A 20,668-nucleotide genomic window follows, 5' to 3' on the forward strand; every position below is an offset into this window, starting at 1 on the left:
CAGAATGTGAACCGAGGCAATCTGGCTCAATAGCATATTCTCTTACACACTGCACAATAGATGCTCCTAATTTAGTTCACCTCCAAAATGGCTTTATGGACAGCAAGCTTGGCCTGATCAAAAATACCAACAGAAGCAAAAAATATTCTATTTCTGAAATATTTTTGTCTTCAATCCAACTTCTTAATATATAGCTATGGGAGAACAATATTTGTTTCACTGGGATTTCTATTTAATATTAAATAAAAGATTAAAAAGCCTCCTCTATAAAAGGAAGCTCGTGCTTAGAAGTGAAGTGAGAACAAGAGCCAAGATTTCAAAGCTTTATCTACCAACCCTTACAGTGCCTTTTTCCTAGGACGAGAGATAGACCTCATCTTTAAAAACAAACAACAAAACAAACAAAGATGAAAATGAAAAAAAAAACAAAAACCTAACGTGAAATCATAGTATGTTATGAAATACCTTGGCACCGTTAAAAAAGAAAGAGGTGAATTTATATGTGGAGTGGCATGTGGACTGATGTGGAAAAATCTCTACAATTTATTGTTAAAATGATAAAAGAAAGGGCGCCTGGTGGCTCTGTCAGTAAATTAAGCATCTGCCTTCAGCTCAGATTACAATCCCAGGGTCCTGGGATCAAGTCCTGCATCAGGCTTCCCTGTTCAGCAGGGAGCCTGCTTCTCCCTCTGCCCTTTCCCCCTGCTTATGCTTTCTCTCTCTGGCTAAATAAATAAATAAATAAATAAAAAGAAAAATGAACACTCTAATGGTAAGTTTGCTACCATTTGCTTCTAAGTAGGGGGAAGTATAAATGTGTGTGAACACTGTGTATGCGCGAGCATATACATGCCTGTGGGGGATACAGTCACATCCTTATACAGAGTATGCTTGTGTATACACAGATGATCCCTGGAAAGATATGGAAAAAACTGGGAACTGTTGTCTCTGGAAGGAGAATTAAGGGAGAGAAGAGAGACGAAGTTTTCACTATAGGCTCTTTGTTATCTGAAACATGAGTAAGTATCATGTGTCCAAAAATACTTAGTAAGATGTTAACAAATAGCGCTTCATCTTAATCATTTGACAAAGAATCAACATTCTGAAATAGAATCTACCACAGAACTCCTGTCTGTGAATTAGAGTCCCCAGTTTGCTTTAGAGGAGAGTCTTTAAAGAATGTAAGAACATGACAGGAAGGGAGGGATTACCCATTTAAATCAGGTTAAAAAATATTAGATAAACAAGTTGCAAAGGGTAGTGTTGTTATAATTCTCCCTTGGGTGTGCCGTGGTGTAGTACTATACATGGTTTGAGATTTCAAGTATCATAAGGATTGTTAAATTAAGAGCTTCTCTTACATATTTATTTTTTTTAAGATTTTATTTATTTATTTGACACAGAGAGAGAGAGAGGCAGGCAGAGGAAGAGGGAGAAGCAGTCTCCCACTGAACAGAGAGCCTGATGCAGGGCTTGATCCCTGAGATCATGACCTGAGCCTAAGGCAGATGCTTAACTGACTGAGCTACCCAGGTGCTCCAAGAGCTACTCTTATTATGTAGTTTTTATCTAAAGTTAAGTAAAGTAAATTTAACTTTACAGTTTAGTTAAGTAAACTTAACTTTACTATTTACTTTTTCTTCTTAGAAAAAGTCATGCATGCTCATTATAGAAACTCCGGAAAGTTTAAGTATAAAGGGGAAGGAAAATTAATTACCCAGAATACTGCCAACCAGAGGCAACCACTATTAATATTTTGGCATTTCCTTTTATTCTTTTTGTTTGTTTTGTTTTTACAAAGTTGATATTAGTCTGTATGTGTTATTTTGCTTCTCTGGTATTTTTCCTCCTTAATATTACATCAAAACTTACTTTTCCTGTTGTGAAAACTCTCGGTAAACACAACTTATAATGGCTGGATAACATTCTACATCTCCTGAGATGATTATCCTTTTAATCTGTTATTGTGGCAAATTATCTTAATTTTTTTTTTTTAAAGTAGGCTCCATGCCCAGTGCGTGGCTCGAACTTCCAACTGTGAGATCAAGACCTGACTTGAGATCAAGAGTTGGATGCTTAACCGACTAAGCCACCCAGGCAACCCTTGACTGGGTTTTTCTAAAGTCACAACAACCTTGTGCTCTTTAAATAAACCCAACATGGGGGAGTCCCTGGGGGGCTCAGTGGGTTAAGCCTCTGCCTTTGGCTCAGGTCATGATCTCAGGGTCCTGGGATCAAACCCCGCATCTGGCTCTCTGCTCAACAGGGAGCCTACTTCCCCCTCTCTCTCTGCCTACTTGTGTTCACTCACTCTCTGTCAAATAAATAAATAAAATCTTTTAAAAAAACCCAAAAAACTCCAACTTGGGAATGCTGTATTATTCCCTTAATATAATACTGGATTCAGTCTAATATTTTGTTTAGGATATTTGTATCTACTTAAATTTTCTTTGTTGCATAGTATTTATTAGGGTTTGATAAAAAGACTAAGATAGTCTCTTAAAATGAAATGGAGAGTGTCATTTTTTTCCTAGTCTTTGGAATAGCTGATGTAAGACGGGAGTTACTTCTTCCTTAAGTGTTTGATACAACTAGGCAGTGAAATCATCTGGGCCAGATTTTCCTTTGTGGGAAGGTTTTTATTTATTTATTTTTTTTAAAGATTTAATTTATTTATTTGACAGAGAGAAATCACAATTTAGATGGAGAGGCAGGCAGAGAGAGAGAGGGAAGCAGGCTCCCCGCTGAGCAGAGAGCCCGATGCGGGGCTCAATCCCCCGACCCTGACATCATGACTTGAGCCGAAGGAAGCGGCCCAACCCACTGAGCCACCCAGGCGCCCCTGTGGGAAGGTTTTTAATTGTGAATTCAATTTTCAAAATAGTTGTGAGTATACTCAAGTTTTCCATTTCTTCTTGTGTCAATTTTGGTAAGTTGAGTTTTTTTTTCTTTTTAAGGACTTTGTCCTTTTCATCTACATTTTCACAATTTTTGGTGTGGAGGCTTTCAAAAATAATTCCTATTACCTGTTTATTAACTGCAGATCCTTGATAATAAAAGTATACCTCCTTTTTATTTTTTACCATTTGTTTCTGTTATTTCTTCTTTGTCTTTGATCTATTTCATCAGAGGTTTAGTGATTCATTAATGTTTTCCAAGAACTAATTTTTGGTTTTGATGTCCCTAAATCTTCTATTTCCTTAATTAATGCTCTTTATTGCTTCCTTCCTTTTATTCTCTTTACATTTCTTTATTTGGTTTCTTTTCTAATTTCTCAAACTAAATGCTTATAAGCTTATCACTTTTTGGCCTTTTTCTTTTGTAATATATGAATTTGAATGCTATAAAATTTCCTTGGAATACATCAGCCCTTAAATTTGGATGATCTCAGGGTAAAATTGTTCCTAGGTATTGATCTCAGTTCTTTCGGTTCAATCTTCTCCCACATATAGACCATAGTTTTTACGTTGTGCTTTCTGATGACTTTAGGGTGATGATTTATGTTTTTTAATCAGCTTTTTAAGTTACCGTCAGTGGGAGAATTTGTCCAAATTACTTGGTCTGCCTTTACCAAATGGTGATGTGATGTGCTCTACACAATTTTCCAATATAGAGATATACCTTAAGTTATCTAACTACTTTTCTAGTGTTAGATAATATAAATATCTAACAACTATCAATATACACATATATTTATTGCATTATAGATTTTTTTCTCCTTAAGACAGATTTCCATAAGCAGAAATACTGGGGAAAACATTTTTAGGTCTCTAGATAATTTTGCAGTTACATTAACTTGCACTAGTCACTGGTATTTGAATATGCCTATTTCTTCCAGCAGTAAGGACTTTTTTTCAACTACCCAGCTTATTTGACAGGTGAAAAGTATTCCACTGTTGCTCTAGAATGTTTTTATCTTACATTGTTGATAGTGATAAACATTTTTTGTTTACTGCTTATTTGAATTTTTTATGCCATTTGGGAATCCAATTGATTTTTATTTCTCTGTATGTTTATATAAGATACTCATAACTGGCTGTAGACTACGGGGATACCAACCTTCTGCCTTCAGGATTTTGCTGCTAAATGCAAAGATCAGGGACACCTGGGTGGCTCAGTTGGTTAAGTGACTGTCTTCGGCTCAGGTCATGATTGGGAATCCCGGGAATGAGTCCCGCATTGGGCTCCCTGCTCAGCAGGGAGTCAGTTTCTTCCTCTGACCCTGCCCCCTCTCACGCTTTCTCTCTCAAATAAATAAAATCTTTGAAAAAAATAAATGCAAGGACCATGTTTCACCATCCCGGTGAAATTTCTGCATGCCTCTCCAGCAGAGGCTGTCAAGGCCTTGGTCAGTGAGTAGCAAGCTGGTCTTGCTTAGAGAGTCAGTGGCATGACTAAAAACTGCCATTCATTCACTCATTCAATCTATATTGACAAGCTCCTACAGTACTGGCCTATAGTGGATGATGAGTGAATATTTGCTGAAATAATGAGGGACAACCTGCATGGGTCATGGACACCCTCATAGACCTGACAACCTAGTTGGGGGACAGACATCAAATGATCATTGAGAAAAAGATATAATCACAAGCTGAAATATATATATGAAGAAAAAGTAGTCCACTCTATGACCGAACAGAATAGGATACCCAAGTGAGGAATGGATCAGGTTTAGGTGAGGCGGGGGGGTGGGGGGAATCACAGGTGGTTTATCTGAAGATGTGACATTTGAATTGAGACAAAGGATGAGATATGGGTAACAGGAGTGGGGGGAAGTGTGCTCCCCGCAGAATAAATAGCCTGTATAAATGTCCCAAAGCAGGAATGACAGTGGTGAGTTGGCTGCCCTAATCTCAGTTTTCACATCCTTGTTCCTTGAGTCAGTGGGAGTATAGAGGAGGGAGTGGCAAAGATTCACAACTAGGAAAGTAAAGAAGAAATGAACTGAAGTTTTAAAAAGACTTACAGCATAGCTCTAGGAACCACTACACGGCCTCCTGCTAAGGCATATGCAAACAGAATTTTCTAAAACTAGAAGTCTGAACAGTGATACTGACAGGGCCAGTTGTTTTATATACAAAATAGTCTTGGCCTCAGAAAAGGCCTCATATTTATCTCTAAGCTGTTTCCGGGGCTGCTCCTACCTTAAGAAGATACAGCTTAACAGAAAAATATCAATCACACAGTACTAAACAGGATGCAGACTTTTTACCAAAATGTATAAAATCCATCATTTCACTTGGGACACACTTTTGGCACAAAGGCTTAGATCTGCCTTGGAAAACAAAGTCATTTCAAATCTGCCTGGGGAAGCCAGACCAGTGAGTGTTTCCAAACACAGGACTCCTAAGCTTGTTTGCAACAGACAAAGCAGGCACGGAGCGAGGAGGCCAACGTACTGTTCTCTCGGACCAAGCAGAACTCCCATGCGCTCTGGCTCTCCAAAGTGCTCTCCAGGTCCACGGCGACATTGGGCTCGCTCTGCTTCTCCAGGCGGTACTGAGGGCCTGGAAGATCAAAGGGGCAGGAGGAGGGGAGGAAGTCTGAAACAATGAATTTGACATTGAAAAAACACCACATACTGGCGAAAAGCTGATAAAGTACTAGGAAAACACTGATGTCTGTCTGAGAGGGTCTAGCTATCCAAGATGGAAGCGTTTGGGTTTTTTTTTCCACAAGGTTTTACACACTTGTCTGTTTTTGCTCAGCGACCCCAAACAAGGCGAGAGGTAGATGGCTTTTGAACTGGCTTGACTTGGAATCGCAACATGGCTACATGGGTTCTCAGATATCAGCAAGTAACCTACCGTCTCCGAGCCTGTTTCCTAATATGTAATGAGGGGGATACTTATACCTTAAGGATTACTGTGAAGATTACAGATGATACAGGAAAAATACTTAGTATGCACCTGCCTCCTAGGAGGCACTCCCACAGAAGTAGTTATGAATAACCATTATATCATAATGAATAACCAATTATAAGCAGGAATAAAGTTTGTTCAGACCTCTAATACGATTACAGCCCAAAATCTTTTTAAAAATTTAAAAAGCAGGTGAGGTAAAAACAAACAAAAAACCCCCCAAAATCTCTGATTTCTGGGTGATGGTAATAGACAGTGGCTGCTGATTCATGTTTTTGTTGAAACATTCATGAAAACACAAAGACACCGGTTCAATAATACTGAAAACCAGGAATACTAGCTAGCCTGTGTCACACGGGGGGTTCTGGCAGATCTTAATAAAACACTGGGGCATTTTATACATTTATTCATGTATTTCTTTGTCAAGCCAAATGACAATCTTGTTCTTCTCAGATAACACCTAACAGGTCCAATGATCAGATTCACAAGACTGCTCTTGTTGTTAATGGTTATTGAAAAGATTAGAGGTGTAAGAGACTGTCTTACTATTTGGACTATGAAAGGCGTGTTTGGTCAGACAGGGGAGGTGTACGAGATCTGAGGAAAGTATCAGAGGCCTTCCAGGGCTCCCAGGCGGAACACATGTTTTTAGATATGTTCTTCAGCTGTTGTCAACTTGTTATTCATATGCAGTACTACTCCTTCACTAGTCGGAGGCATTTCACTCACCTCCTCCATGTCATTCTCCTCCCCTATGTTCTACATCCATCGAGAGCATTGTCATGTCATGTCAGTTTCATGGGACAGTCTATCTTTTCTCTAATTGGTATGTCATTAGCAAGTCTCAGTTCTCACACACACGAGTCTTTTGTACACTACTTATAGCTCTTAAACTTTTGCTAGTCAACAGTGCTCAAAACACTATCTGTTTATAAAAATACACACTCAGGTACCTACACAATTCTTATAAACTCTAATACACTATATACAGGTCAAGAGGGTACTGTATTTCAACATTATACAGTTAAATTTTCATTTCAAAAATATTTAGCAAATAAAGGTATGTAAACACTGATAATTCCCATTTTCAGATACCTGTCACCATCAATCGACTTTTGTTCATTACCAGGCATGTTTGCTGCTGATTCCTGATATCCCCCATATTCACTGAGGGAAAGTCATCACAGAAAAATCATGCCCAGCTGAACTTTCAGAAAACTTAACTGGTTAGAAGAGTTCTATGCACTCTCTCTTTTCTTTCCTTTCCTCTCCCAACACCCACCTTTCATAGCTGTGCGCTTCTTCAAGCCCATTAGGGGAAGGGAGTCACTGCTGACCCTAGAGCACCTCTTTGTGAGACACAGGTCTGCTAAACAATTTTGCACTGCTCCAACCTCAGTATCTCTCAGCAGCACAGTGTGCCAGACACTAACAGCCACCTCTGTGAATTTACAGTACAGAGTTTAGCTATAATAATTCACTTTTTTATGACAGCCAAAATTTGGGTACACCCTAAATGTAACAATAGGAGACTGGTTAAACAAAATATTATGAAAATCCATAAAGATATTAAAAGTGATGCTGCAAAAATGCTTAATTTTATAAAACATGTTTATAATATGCTACTTTATGAAAACAGCAAATTACAACACAGTATGTGCAGGAAGGCTACAATTGTGAAAAAAACGTGTAAAGTCACAGGGGAAACAAGACCGCAAGGTTATTTCCAGCATGTGAATAGCGCTTACACTGGATGGTGGGATAATGAGTGTTTTTATTTTTCCTTAGTGTTTTTCTGTACTTTTCACATTTCCTATAATAAATAAAGGCTAGTTTTATAATTTAAAATACATCATATATACTTGCAAGTCCTCTGATTTCTTACTATGCCATTTTTCTGAGGATACCATAATTATCACACACTGTGGCTTCTCTAATGGGTCTTTCATGTGATAATTTAATCAAAACCAGACATTTATCAGTTTACATAGATCGCTATGTTCAACTTAAGTAACCCTGCAATCTAGGCTTACTTAGTCTGACTCTGAGCACAGTTTACAGGGGGCTGGGCTTCTCAAGCTGTCTGCCTACCTGAGAGCTGGACTGTAAATAAGCCACCACCTTCTTGATCGCTGGTAGCCAGGGCCTGGCTGCACAGCGATGTGTAGCAGGCTGGTCTGCTTTGCACTCTTTCCTTCCAGGCTCTGCAGCTGCCTGGGAGATGTGATGAGGGAAACCAGGGAGGGCAGGGAGTAGTAGGAAGGGTTTCTTGTCCTTAAACATGATGAGCCCCTTGTACCACTATCAAAGCCATAACTGCCATCATTCAACATTTACTCTCTTATTTCTTGGGTCTTGCAGATATTTCGATTGAAATAGTTTGTTTCGTGAAAGTAGCTTTAGCATTTTCTCCTTGAAGCCTAATATGATGATGACTCTCACTTACTGAATGGCCATTCACTATATGCCAAGCATTCTGCTTGTTACCTTGGTGTATGCTCCCAACAACTCTAAGAGGCAGATACTATTATTCCCATTTCACAGATTGGGACCCTAAAGGTTGGTAGGTTGAAGTAACTTGGCCAAGATCACAAACGTAGCAAGTAGGGCAGGGGGAATAAAACTCAAGGGTCTTAGGCTCTAAAGCCTCTGTGTTTTAAGTCTTTTTTCCTCTAGCAAATGTAAATTACTGGCCAATTATAAAGAGGCCATTGTTTATACCTTAAGTATAGATTTTTGTAGATTTGTAGTTTCATTTGGGTTCCGAATCACTTAACTTGTGGTTTCTATAAATTTAAAATGAAAATGATCTGAAATAATTTATTCTAATGAAATCCATACCTACTGATTTATCCTGTCCAATGGCTGTAACTTGGGTCCTTATGAAGACAGGGTCACCTTATTTTCCCTCTCCATCCAGAAAGACTCTCTCCCTCCATCTTTCCTTAAGAATATTCCTATGTGTGCCCAGTTTTGTCATTAAATTGAAATTTCGAGTGTCATTTTCTGTCCTGGGTACTCCCCCTTCTCCTCCATAAAAGCTGAAGACCAACTTGGAAACCCATTTCTGAGCTTAGCAAAGGACTGATGAGTCTTGACTTTGGAGAAGGCAGGGTGGTTAAGCTGTAGATGAGACTTGAGATCGAAACCCAAATGGAAAACTGCCTCTTACAATATCAATTTCACTCCTAATTCTTGCCCAGGGAATAAAACATCTCACACAGAAGGACTGTTGCACGAATTTTCCTCTGAAAAAGCCAGATGGATAAGTTCAGGCCACATCATGTAATGAGAGGCAGTGTATGTATGAGAAACAATATAACCTGGTAGTTAAGGGCATGGACTTGAGGCCAGATTGCCTCACTCTACTCCTGGCTGATCAACTTAGCTGTATGACTATGGGGCAACTCAGTATCTCTCAGTTTCTTCATCTCTAAAATGGGAATAATAATATCTCATAGGCCTATCTGAGGATTCAATGAGTTAAGCTATAAAGCAGTTAGAACAGTATCTGATACATTAATAGTGTTATGTAAGTGTCAGCTATCCACCACAGCCACCTCTCAGGACCATAACAATACTAAGAGATCATAACATAGCCAGGCCTGCTACTGTGTGCCAGGTACTGTGCTAGGCCTTTTATACAGATGATCTGATTTGTCACCCTAGCATGTAAAGAATATAAATTCCAGTTCATGCAAAAAGAAACTGGAACTAACAAAGGCTGAATAATGGGCAGAAAGAAGGTCCTATAGGAAGTAGAGGAATGAGGATTCAGAGCCAGGTTGCCCCAGCCTGTGCTCTGTAATACCTACAGACCATACTGCCTCCCTCATACAAGTTCTTAATAAATGTCTGGTGATGATAATCAAGACTATGACAGCCCAGACCCACTAGATCTATCAACCTAGAGTCTCTATCAAATGCTTAATTTTCAGGCAGCTAACATGGGAGAAAAGAAAAAAGAGCAGCCAAAACCACTTTAGAAAGCAAGCTGTGAGGTCAGTTTCTATTAATATATTTTTGCCAAGGAAACGATTATATAAAATAAAAAAGTCTCCTTCACACTGAACAGGACATAGTTCTTAAGGCAACATCCACCTTTAGACAGAGGTTTTAAAATGTCACAGCTGTGCATGAAGCCCCATGCCCTCTGCTTCACAGTGGATGTGGACACAAAAGGAAGATTCTGGGAAGCAGTTACTGCGCGGCAACAGGAAAACCTGCCTGAGCATTCCAATGATGTATTTATTGCAGTAATACCATGTCACCGGATGGTCTAGGAACAAAATACTGCTCTGGGCACTTAGGGAGGGATCCAAGTTATAATACCCAGGCAGGATTTTTATAGGATTTTGTAAACCTGAGGCAAACATCTCAGCACATAAGTTTCAAAGAAAATATGAAGTATCCTTCGGATGGTGGATACATAGATGGTCAGTCCAGCTTCCTCTATCCCTTCAATCCTTGACAGAAACATAAAGGGCTTTAGCACACAATTCCTTAACAGCCGAGAGCCAGCTGAGAGTTGAACTCCAGTGGGAAGCAAACGCAGAAGCCCAAAGAGAGAGACCACTGCCTCAATCACTGTGCATCTTCCTTCTAAAGACACAGGCAGAAATGTCCTTCAGACCTCACTCTCAGGAAAAAGCTGCATTTTCTCGGAGCAACTGGTTTGCTCTTTTGTATCTTTAGACAGCTTCACGTAACTCCTGTACTAACAGAGAGCTTCCCTTTCTCCTTTGCGTGTGAGAAAGCTCAGCACTAAACCGTGATCCAACCATGCTCACTGGGTCCGCACTTCTGTGACAATTAATCCTCTGGATCTTTATTTTCCTTGTCCTTTAAAAAAAAATTATTTATTTATTTGACAGAGAGAGAGAGAGAGAGATCACAAGTAGGCAGAGAGGCAGGCAGGGTGGGGGGGGGCGGGTAGGAAGCAGGGTCCCCGCTGAGCAGAGAGCCTGACGCAGGGCTCGATCCCAGGACCCTGAGACCATGACCTGAGCTGAAGGCAGAGGCTTAACCCACTGAGCCACCCTGGTGCCCCCTCCTTTTCCTTTCATGTCGTTTTTCAACTTGTGTATTTTTATCCTATTATCAGGAATGTATATATTCCAAGTGCTCTCTGGATTGAAGTGAGATATAAATGAATTAACTTATCACTATTATTGCTGAGCACGGGAACAAGTTGGAGGACCACCTGCCTGAAGAAAAATGATGAAGTCAAAGGTTGAATACTTCCATGGACGTGCCTTCATGTTCGTCATTGTCCATTCACCAGCATAAAGTGCTGCTTTAATCTATTAAAATCTACTACTATTAAAATCTATTTAAATCTACTAATTTAAAGGGCTTCTTGTAGCCAGAAAAAGATAGAGTATGAGCCAGTAAGAGGAAAAGCCGGATTCCGAGCAGAAAACTCCAGGTGTTTGCACCCTCTCAGGGAGTAAGAAGGCCAGATATGCATTCTGGAGAAGTTACTTAGCTTCTGTGTACCTTCTCATCTGTAAAACGAGGATAACAGAACCTCTCTCAGAGGCTGCTGTGAAGATGAAATGAGACAATCCTTGATTCCTTCAGCACAGTGCTCAGTGATGGCGCCCACGACTGCTGCTAGGACCGGCTGGAACAGAGCCGTTTGACATGAGGTGCGGGTGGACCTCTAAGCCAAGAGTCCTAACAGGCTAACAGCCCCATTAAGGGAAGATTTGGGTGGCAGAGAATGCTGGCATCAAACAGATGTCATATCCTTTATCATGTGTGTCCAAGGTAGGGCTGCAGGGTGGGAGAGGGTACGTATCTATTTAAAGATGTTATTTATTTATTTGTCAGAGAGAGAGAGAGAGAGAGAGCACGCACAAGAAGGCAGAGTGGCAGGCAGAGGGTGGAGAGAGAAGCAGGCTCCCTGCCAAGCAAGGAGTCCGATGGGGGACTTGATCCCAGGACCCCAGGATCATGACCTGAACCGAAGGTAGTGGCTCAACTGAGCCGCCCAGGCATCCCTAGGGAGACTATCTATTTAAACAAGCTTGCTTTCAATCTATATGACTAGAGACTTGTTCAGCAGCCAGGATTCCTACGGTTCCCTAAGCTCAGGGTCAAAGAATATAATCTAAAAATGATGAGTAAAGGTCACGGAGCCAATGGTGGCAGCGTAGATATCAAAGGACAGGCAATGTTACAATGCCATCCACACACCCATACAACAAACCTATCAACAATGACCCAGCCACAGAGATGAATAATCAGTAATTCCAGCCCTCAAGGAGACTGGGAGAGGTGGCAGGACACACAGGAGCAGGTATTATCCAAAGGGCCCAAGTCAGCGCTTGTCCTCAGGCAGGGATGGATGAGGTGCTGTGTTAGCACGGAAGAGGCAAGCGAGGTGGAAACATCTGAGCACAGTCTTGAAGGAGGACTCAGGGCCAGTGCAGGAGGAGAAGAACTGCATTTCTACAGTGGGAACAGCATGTCCAAAACCAAGGAGGTACTAAGAGCCCACACGGACCAGGAGACATTCAGCGTGGAAAAGGCCTCAGTTCTGCTGGGGCGCGGGGGAGGGGGAAGTGGGTTGGTATACTTGGCCCAGACTATCGGTCAAGGTCTGTTGGTCACAGATGCTAACGGAGCAGGGAGGTGACATAATCAGCTTTACACTGTGTTAAGATTCTTCTAGGGACACTGTGGACAATGGGTTGGAGGAGACTGGTGGCAGGGAGGCCCATTCGAGGCAAACTGTGCCAAGCCGCGCTTGCTCTATGGCAGGGGCCGGCGGAATCCTGAGTTCCTCACTGAAGCCAAAGCTGCCACTGACAAGCTGATGCTGTCAATACAGAGCTCAGACCCAACATCAGCTATTCTGAAATGTCTGCGTTTAGTGTCAGTGCCATCGCTTATAACTCTTCCTCTAGGGGAGACTATAATCATTTTCTGCTTGATCTTAATGTAAGCACTGAATTATATTCAAGTGATAGCCACTGTAGCTTATACTCCCTCTGAGGCTCAGATTGGATAATTTGGAATTTAAATAATAAAAAAGGAACAAGCTGACATGACAATAAGGTCACACTTTAGCCTCTTCTGAGCCAATACACAATTTGCTCACAGTGAAACAGCCGAATATAATCAAATTAAATACAATTCCTATTACAAAAGAAGAAAGACCAAGGCTGTTCCAATAAACCAATTCTCCTGCCTAGTTAAACTGCAAAACCTTCAGGAAAGGTTTTGAAAGCATGACCCATCAGTTCTAATTTTTAAAACTTATCCTTTCAGTCAAGACTAGAAAAAGGCCCATTCCAACTTTTATCTTTACTACAAAGTGCTGTTATCTTGGCCTGATGTCAGGAGCTCTATCTCTCTTTCTGCTGACAAGCAGAGACGAGAAAGATAAGATTGGAAACGAATCTCACTTCTCTGAGTAAATAAATAATCAATACTCATCTAAATGTAAATGAGAAGGGAGCCCCCTCTGATAACAGCACTCTTATCAGAGAGCCAATTTTCTTCAGACATTTGGCCTCAACCAAATCACCATCATTCAGCCCCAGCCTAATGGCAAAAAATCGTAACTAAATTGAACCGATCACCAGAGATCAACTAAGTTCGGCCCTGGCCACTTCAGGTTCAAATGTTTGGGAATGCAATTTTGCCCCCATTAACTTTCAATAGCAATGAAGAACAGACTGGTCAAGGGGCCAGTCTGTGCAATAAACAAAGCCCAGAACGGGGGTCGCCCGGAGGATGAGGAGGAGTGGGCCTAAGTGTTTAAACAAGGCCAGAACTATGGCCAACCCCAAAACCATGCAGGGAAGGCTCCTGCCTTCCTGGTGGGTAGCCTCTAGTCACAGGCTTAGCTGAAATTGAGAAGACATTTAATTTGCCTGATGATGATGGTTAAAGTTTACTAAAACAGATGTAAATAAAGAAAAAAAAAAGAGAGATATTAAAAAGCTACAGTAGCTAAAAATAACCTAACGTTCAAATGATCAATTTCCTCCAAGTAATTTGTATCAGACTTACATCTGACCCAGCAGTGCCGCACTGACCTGATTTTACTGAAATAAGACGCCGTCTACAAGACAAATCACTTTAAAACCACTGCACTGGGGTTTCCATTTCTTTGCTGCAAGACTCAATTCACTGCTGATGAGAGTATTGGGGAAATTATGACCATTATTGATAGGACAGCAAAACCACTTTTACACAGTAGTCTTCAAGTTGACAGAAAGCTTGTGCTGGACCATTAATGAAGGTGTCAGCCAGAATCAGAAATTAAAGACAAAGGCCGGGAAAGACCTAATTTTCAGAGCATGTTAAGGACACCAGACAAACAGAAAAAAGCAGACATCCGTTCTCTTAAGAGTAATACGGCCAAAGCAAGGATCTGCTGAAGGGCAGGCTGCTCTCCCTACAATTAGGGAAAGGAAATATCTCCTTTCTGGTCTGGCCCTGGGGCTCACTCTCTGCTCTAAAATCTTTATTAGCCAAAGGAGGCCATGACTGTGTAGGACAGAACAATTTTTGAGTAGTTTTGACAAGTTTTATCATCTCTGCTCCCACCGAGTACTAAGCCCAGAAGGTGGACAATGGTTTTGGAGTCAGAAAGAACTTGATTAAAATACTGGCTTTTTTTTTTTTTTTTACAAGCTATGTCACATTGGGTACATTAGCTGATCTAAACATTTGTGGATGGGCGCCTGGGTGGCTCAGTGGGTTGGGCCGCTGCCTTCGGCTCGGGTCATGATCTCGGGGTCCTGGGATCGAGTCCCGCATCGGGCTCTCTGCTCAGCGGGGAGCCTGCTTCCTCCTCTCTCTCTCTCTGCCTGCCTCTCTGCCAACTTGTGATCTCTCTCTGTCAAATAAATAAATAAAATCTTTAAAAAAAAATAAATAAACATTTGTGGAGTAACTGCAAAGATTATGTGTAACATGATGCGTAGGACATAATAAACACTCAATAAATGTTGACTGTTACACTGCTATTCAAATTTAACAAAATCATCAATTTGCCCATTTTTAAAACAACAGTGAGCAACATTGAGGACTTTCCTGGCCCTTAACAAAAGCACTTTACATGCATTAGCACTCTGAATCATTAAACTCTATGAGGGAGGCCCCATTATATTCCTCATTTTATAGAGGGGGGGAAAATGTGGAGTGGTTATGTCATGTGTCCAAAGTGTCACCAGGACAAGAATCCAGGTGTGTGTTTCCAGAGCCTACGCTCTTAACTGCACTAACATGCCATATTCCAGAAAGAGCATGCTATAATCTTCTTGATTTAGGGATTGAGAAAAAGAATTATAAGGTTGAGATGATTTATTGGCTCAGAAAGGAGTAAAGGTATTGGGTGGGAAATGAGGTGGGAAGAAATAAAGTAGTTGGTCTTAAGGGGCTCAAAACTGAGGCCTCCCCCAGCCCTCACAGCAGACACCTATCCGACGGGCACTTAAAGTAAACACCAGCTGCTTGCCCTAAGTTTTTTTGGGGTGGAAAGGGACCTTTTCCAAGTTAAATGACTTACAGAGGTACTGCCTCAATCCACAGTTCCGAAAGTATGATTTCTTTAGGGTTTAACTATACCCATTTCTAGTCTTGTTACAACTTTTTTATTGCGATAGAAAACATTTACTGGAAATATGTTACTGCTATTACCGGGTCATAAAATAAAAAGAAAAATAGTTTATGTATTGCCATCATTTCCAATCATCAATCAGAAAGTGCCAAGAGGAGGAAAGGAAAGGGCGTATAGCCGAGATTTCCTCCTTTGTGTAGGAGAAAATGCAGGAGCATCATAATTCTTTAGAACAAATTTCTTCTTGAAGACCCAGTCTCACAGATGGGCTCCCGGGAGGAGTAGGGAAGCACACCTTTTGGCATCTCCCTTCCTCTCTGCAGCCCTGCCCAAATGCCAGAATCAAGGGCCCTTTCTCTGCAACTTCCTCGTGGCCTTGCTTCTCTCAGTGTATTGAGCATGCTGGATTAGAAGCATTTCTATTTGTCATTGTTTCCCCCTACTCCCGCAAATCTTTGAGGATGAGGATGGAGGGGCTTTTTAATACAACCAACTCTGTATTCCCAGAGCTCTAGCACAGCAACAGGCTCTTTGTAGGTGCTCAATAATCTTTGTTCAATAGAATGACTTCAACAAGGTGGCATTTAAAATTGAACAACCTTGACTCTTGACCCAACAAAAGAATCTATCCTGAGAAGCATTACTCCAAGTACACAATGATATATGTTCAAAGATGTTCACTGTAGCAGTTTTAAAATAAAAAATTGCACAGTCTGAATATTCTCCAGCAGGAAATGATTAAATAAAGGACGGTATATCTATACACTGGGATGTTATGTAGCTGTTAACAAAATAAGCTAAATTAATAAGACACGGGAAGAGTTCCATGACACATTATTAAATTTAAAAAGATATAGAATGTATAGAGTATGCTCCATATATATATGTGATTATATATATATATATATATATAATATATACATATATTTTAGATTTTATTTATTTGACAGAGAGAGACACAGCGAGAAAGGGAACACAGGCAGGGTGAGTGGGAGAGGGAGAAGCAGACTTCCCGCCAAGCAGGGAGCCCGATACGGGGCTCGATCCCAGGACCCTGGGATCATGACCTGAGCCGAAAGAAGATGCTTAACAACTGAGCCACCTAGGCGCTAGAGTATGCTCCATATTAATAAAGTAAAACTCCAACTACATATATATATATATATATGCATGTGTGTGTGTGTTTTTTCAACACACACACACACAATCTGGAAGGCTATCAGCCAAACTGCTCTCACGGTTACTCTGTTAACTAGAATTACCTCTGTGCATTGGATGGGATAGTAGCAAAGACAAAGGCTTATGCTTTCTTACTTCACAGATCTCTATCTTACATAGGTATTACTTCTGTCATTAAAAATCCAATTCCAAAAAAAAAAAAAAAATAAACAATCTGAGAGGTGATTCCAGCTAGGTCAGACTATGGACTGTGTTCTCTGGACTCCCCTCTCACTATCTCTGGCTTCTCACAGGTAATGCGGGCTCAGTGGTTGCTGGGAAGACACCTAAGCAGCTGGTGGCCCAGGAACAAAAATGGCATAGAGTCTCTTCAAGGGTTCCCATGTCCAGAGTTAAGGCATAGGGTGGACCACAGAAGCTTCCAGAGCTGCCCAAAGGAGCTGGGCAGTACATGTAAAGAGGACTGGAACATCTGAGGCCAGGCTGCTGGCACCCACAGGCCCGCAGAGAGGCCATGACTGCAGATCACGAGTCAGACTATCCACCCGACAACTTCTTCTATCACCTTAGTCTAGAAAACTATGCCTGCTCTGTCCTCCACCTGGGTTCTAGATGGGCTGTGGAAAACAAAGGATGTCTCCATACTGTCTCTGTCTGCCCTATTCATTCTCCCTCTAAGACAGTCCTGATACCTCCGCTCAGGCTTTCAGACAAGAGGCAGTGTGCTCCGAGTCCCTCCCTGTAGCTTGGGAGGGTGGGAAGAAAGTGTGGATTTGATCCTTGCCCTAAACTCAGTAATGTGTGTATGTGTCTGTGTATATGTCTGTGTGTGTTCTAGGGAGTGCCCTCCAACCCATGCTGACCCCAACACATTTGAGACGGTCTAGTGGTTATGAGCCACACTGCTCAGGTTTGAATTCCCAGCTCTACCACTTACTAGCTGTGTGACCCTGGGCAATTACTTAATGTTTTTATGCCTTGCTTTCCCACCTGTAAATGAGGGATAATAACAATATCTCCCTCTTTTTTTTTTTTTTAAAGATTTTATTTATTTATTTGACAGAGATCACAGGTAGGCAGAGAGGCAGGCAGGATGGGTGCAGGGGAAGCAGGCTCCCTGCTGAGTAGAGAGCCTGATGAGGGACTCGATGCCAAGACTCTGAGATCATGACCTGAGCCAAAGGCAGAGGCTTAACCCATTGAATCACTCAGGCGCACCAGCACCTCCCTCTTAAGAATTGTTCCAAGGGGGGAGCCTGGGTGGCTCAGTGGGTTAAAGCCTCTGCCTTCGGCTCAGGTCATGATCTCAGGGTCCTGGGATCGAGCCCCGCATTGGGCTTTCTGCTCAGCAGTGAGTCTGCTTTCCCCTCCTCCCTCTCTCTCTTTGCCTGCCTCTCTGTCTACTTGTAATCTCTGTATGTCAAATTAATAAATTAAAAAAAAAAAAAGAATTGTTCCAAGGACTCCATAGATCATATGCCTGGGTTTCCGCTTCTGCTGTCCAAGCTTCACTGGGTGGGTGGGGGGTGGGGTATGATTCTTCAGCAAAGGCTGGAACCTCGGAAGGTCCGCCAATCTGGTCTCATCTCCCTCCCTTCCCACCTCCCACCTAATGATCCGGTAATCCAGAAATATCCTCCAAACCATGCTGTTTCAACCCTTTGTGCTCTGCTCATACTGGTTCCTCTATCTGAAGTAGTCTTCCCTTCACTTCACGTCTCTGGTCCTCACTTTCCCCTACTCAAGAAGTCAAAGCTGCGTCGAGTACCACTGCCTCTGCACTTCTCCGTGCAACCCACACTAGGAAGGTCTCTGGTTGGGCCTGTCTTTCATACCAGCTGTACGCAAAATGCGGGTGGAGCGCAGACTCAGGAGTTCTGCGTTCATGGGGCAGCCACAGCAAAAAGTGTGCTTCAGTGTCTATTGGATGACTAAGTGGAAACTCGGCCCACTTGGCTACCACCTTGACTACCTACCTCGCCCTCCAGAGAAGACTTGAAGTTCCACTTCCAGCTGACTCCAAATGTCCCCACAGATTGGAGAATCACAATAGAGCCCCAACTCTGACTGGGTTTCCTGGGGATGAACAGGGCTGGTGGAGATCTGTGCTGCTTTGGGCACTGGCTAGAGAATGGAAGACCACACCTGTCAGGGGCCAAGCCCGCCTCCGCATCAGTTCAGTTCCCTTACCCAGGCCTGCCTTTTCTCACCAGAGCAACCTGTCCCAATGTGCTTCCTATCAGAGTTCTTTGAGCTACAACACACAGCCTAGGAACCCACCATCATCAGAACAAGAAGAGATAAGGCATGGATAACCCAAAACGTGGAGAAGTCTGGAAGCTTCTGGATAGGAGCTTCCCACACACCACTCCAGGCAGAGAGAGTGCTGAAACGACATAGGAATGCTCAAGAGTCCACTACCCAGCTGGCACGAATGTACTTCCCTTTGGAGAAAGGAGTCCTAGGATTACTTTTAAAATAAAAGAAAAAGAAAAAAAAAAAAGAAACAACCCCCCCCGCCTTCAAATCCAGGTATCACTTGTTACAGAGGATGGAAACCTTTAACACTGTCCCTTAGCATTCAATTTTTCAATCTAATCTGTTTCTCTTAACTTGAGTCACTGTGACATTACCAAATTTTACGTACAGTTATCTGCTACTCTGTAAAGAAATACAGATGGTTTTTGTGGAAATAAACAGTCATTTATTTTAAACAATTGTAAAATAGTTTATGGAAACCAGTGGAGTAATGCATTCAAATAAATGCCAAAACTGGTTGATGGGGAGCCAGGGTGCTAAATCACACTGCTGAGGAATTCAGCTGTGGGGAACAGATAGTAAATCCAGAGTGACAGAATTTCCCGTGATGGCAAAGGTTTCTGACATCCAGTCCAGTACTCAAAAACCACAGCAGTTCAAACCCATTTTCCTTAACACAGTCTTGACAGCCAGCAAAATTAGTGAATTTAGTCACAAACACCTAAGGACAAAAACAAAAGAAGCAAACAAAAAGACTTCATTTGTCTGTAGCCTTTTCTGAGCTGTAAAAAAGTAGTGATTCCAACCTAAGTCAATGGAGAGCATGCTTAGGGCCAACTGTTTTCAATCAGCAGACTTTGTTATGATACAGTGGAATCTGAAGACTTCTATTCAAATCTGCTCATGCCAGAGACTTGCCTGGGTAAACTAAAGCTCTCAGAACCTTGGTCTCCGCCTCTGAAAATGAAGACAATAGTTGCATGTGCTTGACAGGCTACTGAGCGAAAGCCGTGAGGCACCAGGAGTGACTGTGTTCTCTCACCGTTTGGGTGCCACTGGCCCCGATGAAGGGGCTGTAACCCTGGGTGGGACAATAGTCTGCAGGGCCTCACAGGGGCTTTTATCAACTCTCCAAGGAAGTACCACTGACAATAAGTGGCTCAGGACTGCCTTTGCAGGAGTGAAGAGAGCTCCAAGCACTTAATTGATTCTAATTTCACATGAGAACCAACTACAAACATATTAACCTTCTTACTCAATGAGCTCTTTTTCCTTGTCACTGGGTTTCCAGTGATACTGGATTATCTCAGTTGTCCATCAAACGTTTACTGAACCCGCCCTGTGCTAAATCCTGGGGTAGGCACTACCGATACAAGGACCATTTGGGCCCCAAAGATTCAGAGTAGTGAACAGGGCACTCACAAGTCTGGAATACTTCTTACTCAGCCTTCCCTTCTTGTTGACAGGAAGTCAACTCCCAAGTTCCAAAGACTCTACCCATTTAATACATCACCCTTGCACTGCTTATCGTCCAGCCCCCAGTCATGGTCTTCAACTCTTCTCCTGGCCTCCAGCCATCCATTCTTTATCCTACTGTCAGAGGGTGCTCTCTTAAGGTTACCACCTCCATGCTTAAAATCCTTTCACAACTTCCTCACCCTGTTCTCCTGACCTTCTATCCATCCTAATTGTCCGTCTATGTCCTCTGTAAGCCAGCCGAACTGGTCTCCTTACTGCTCAGTGCATAGTATTCATGGAGTATCACAGAATAACCATATCATGGTTATTC

At 42.0% G+C, this 20,668-nt stretch overlaps 1 protein-coding gene across 17 annotated transcripts in view; it reads right to left on the reverse strand.

Annotated features, from left to right (window-relative positions):
* The window catches only part of MAPKAP1 (MAPK associated protein 1), a 241,414-nt gene that overhangs the window by 57,274 nt on the left and 163,472 nt on the right, over window positions 1-20,668 (reverse strand). For 15 of the 17 annotated variants that reach the window (XM_013058760.2, XM_013058749.2, XM_045082406.1 and 12 more), the window contains one exon: window positions 5,400-5,507. The exons of the other annotated variants lie outside the window; for them this stretch is intronic. In XM_013058760.2, the coding sequence (XP_012914214.1) occupies window positions 5,400-5,507 (108 nt within the window). The remainder of the gene's footprint in view (window positions 1-5,399; window positions 5,508-20,668) is intronic. 17 annotated transcript variants of the gene reach the window in all.

The sequence above is a fragment of the Mustela putorius genome, unplaced genomic scaffold (genome assembly GCF_011764305.1).
Source record: "Mustela putorius furo isolate JIRA1106 unplaced genomic scaffold, ASM1176430v1.1 tig00000596_pilon_pilon_pilon, whole genome shotgun sequence".
In the NCBI taxonomy this organism is placed as follows: Eukaryota; Metazoa; Chordata; class Mammalia; order Carnivora; family Mustelidae; genus Mustela; species Mustela putorius.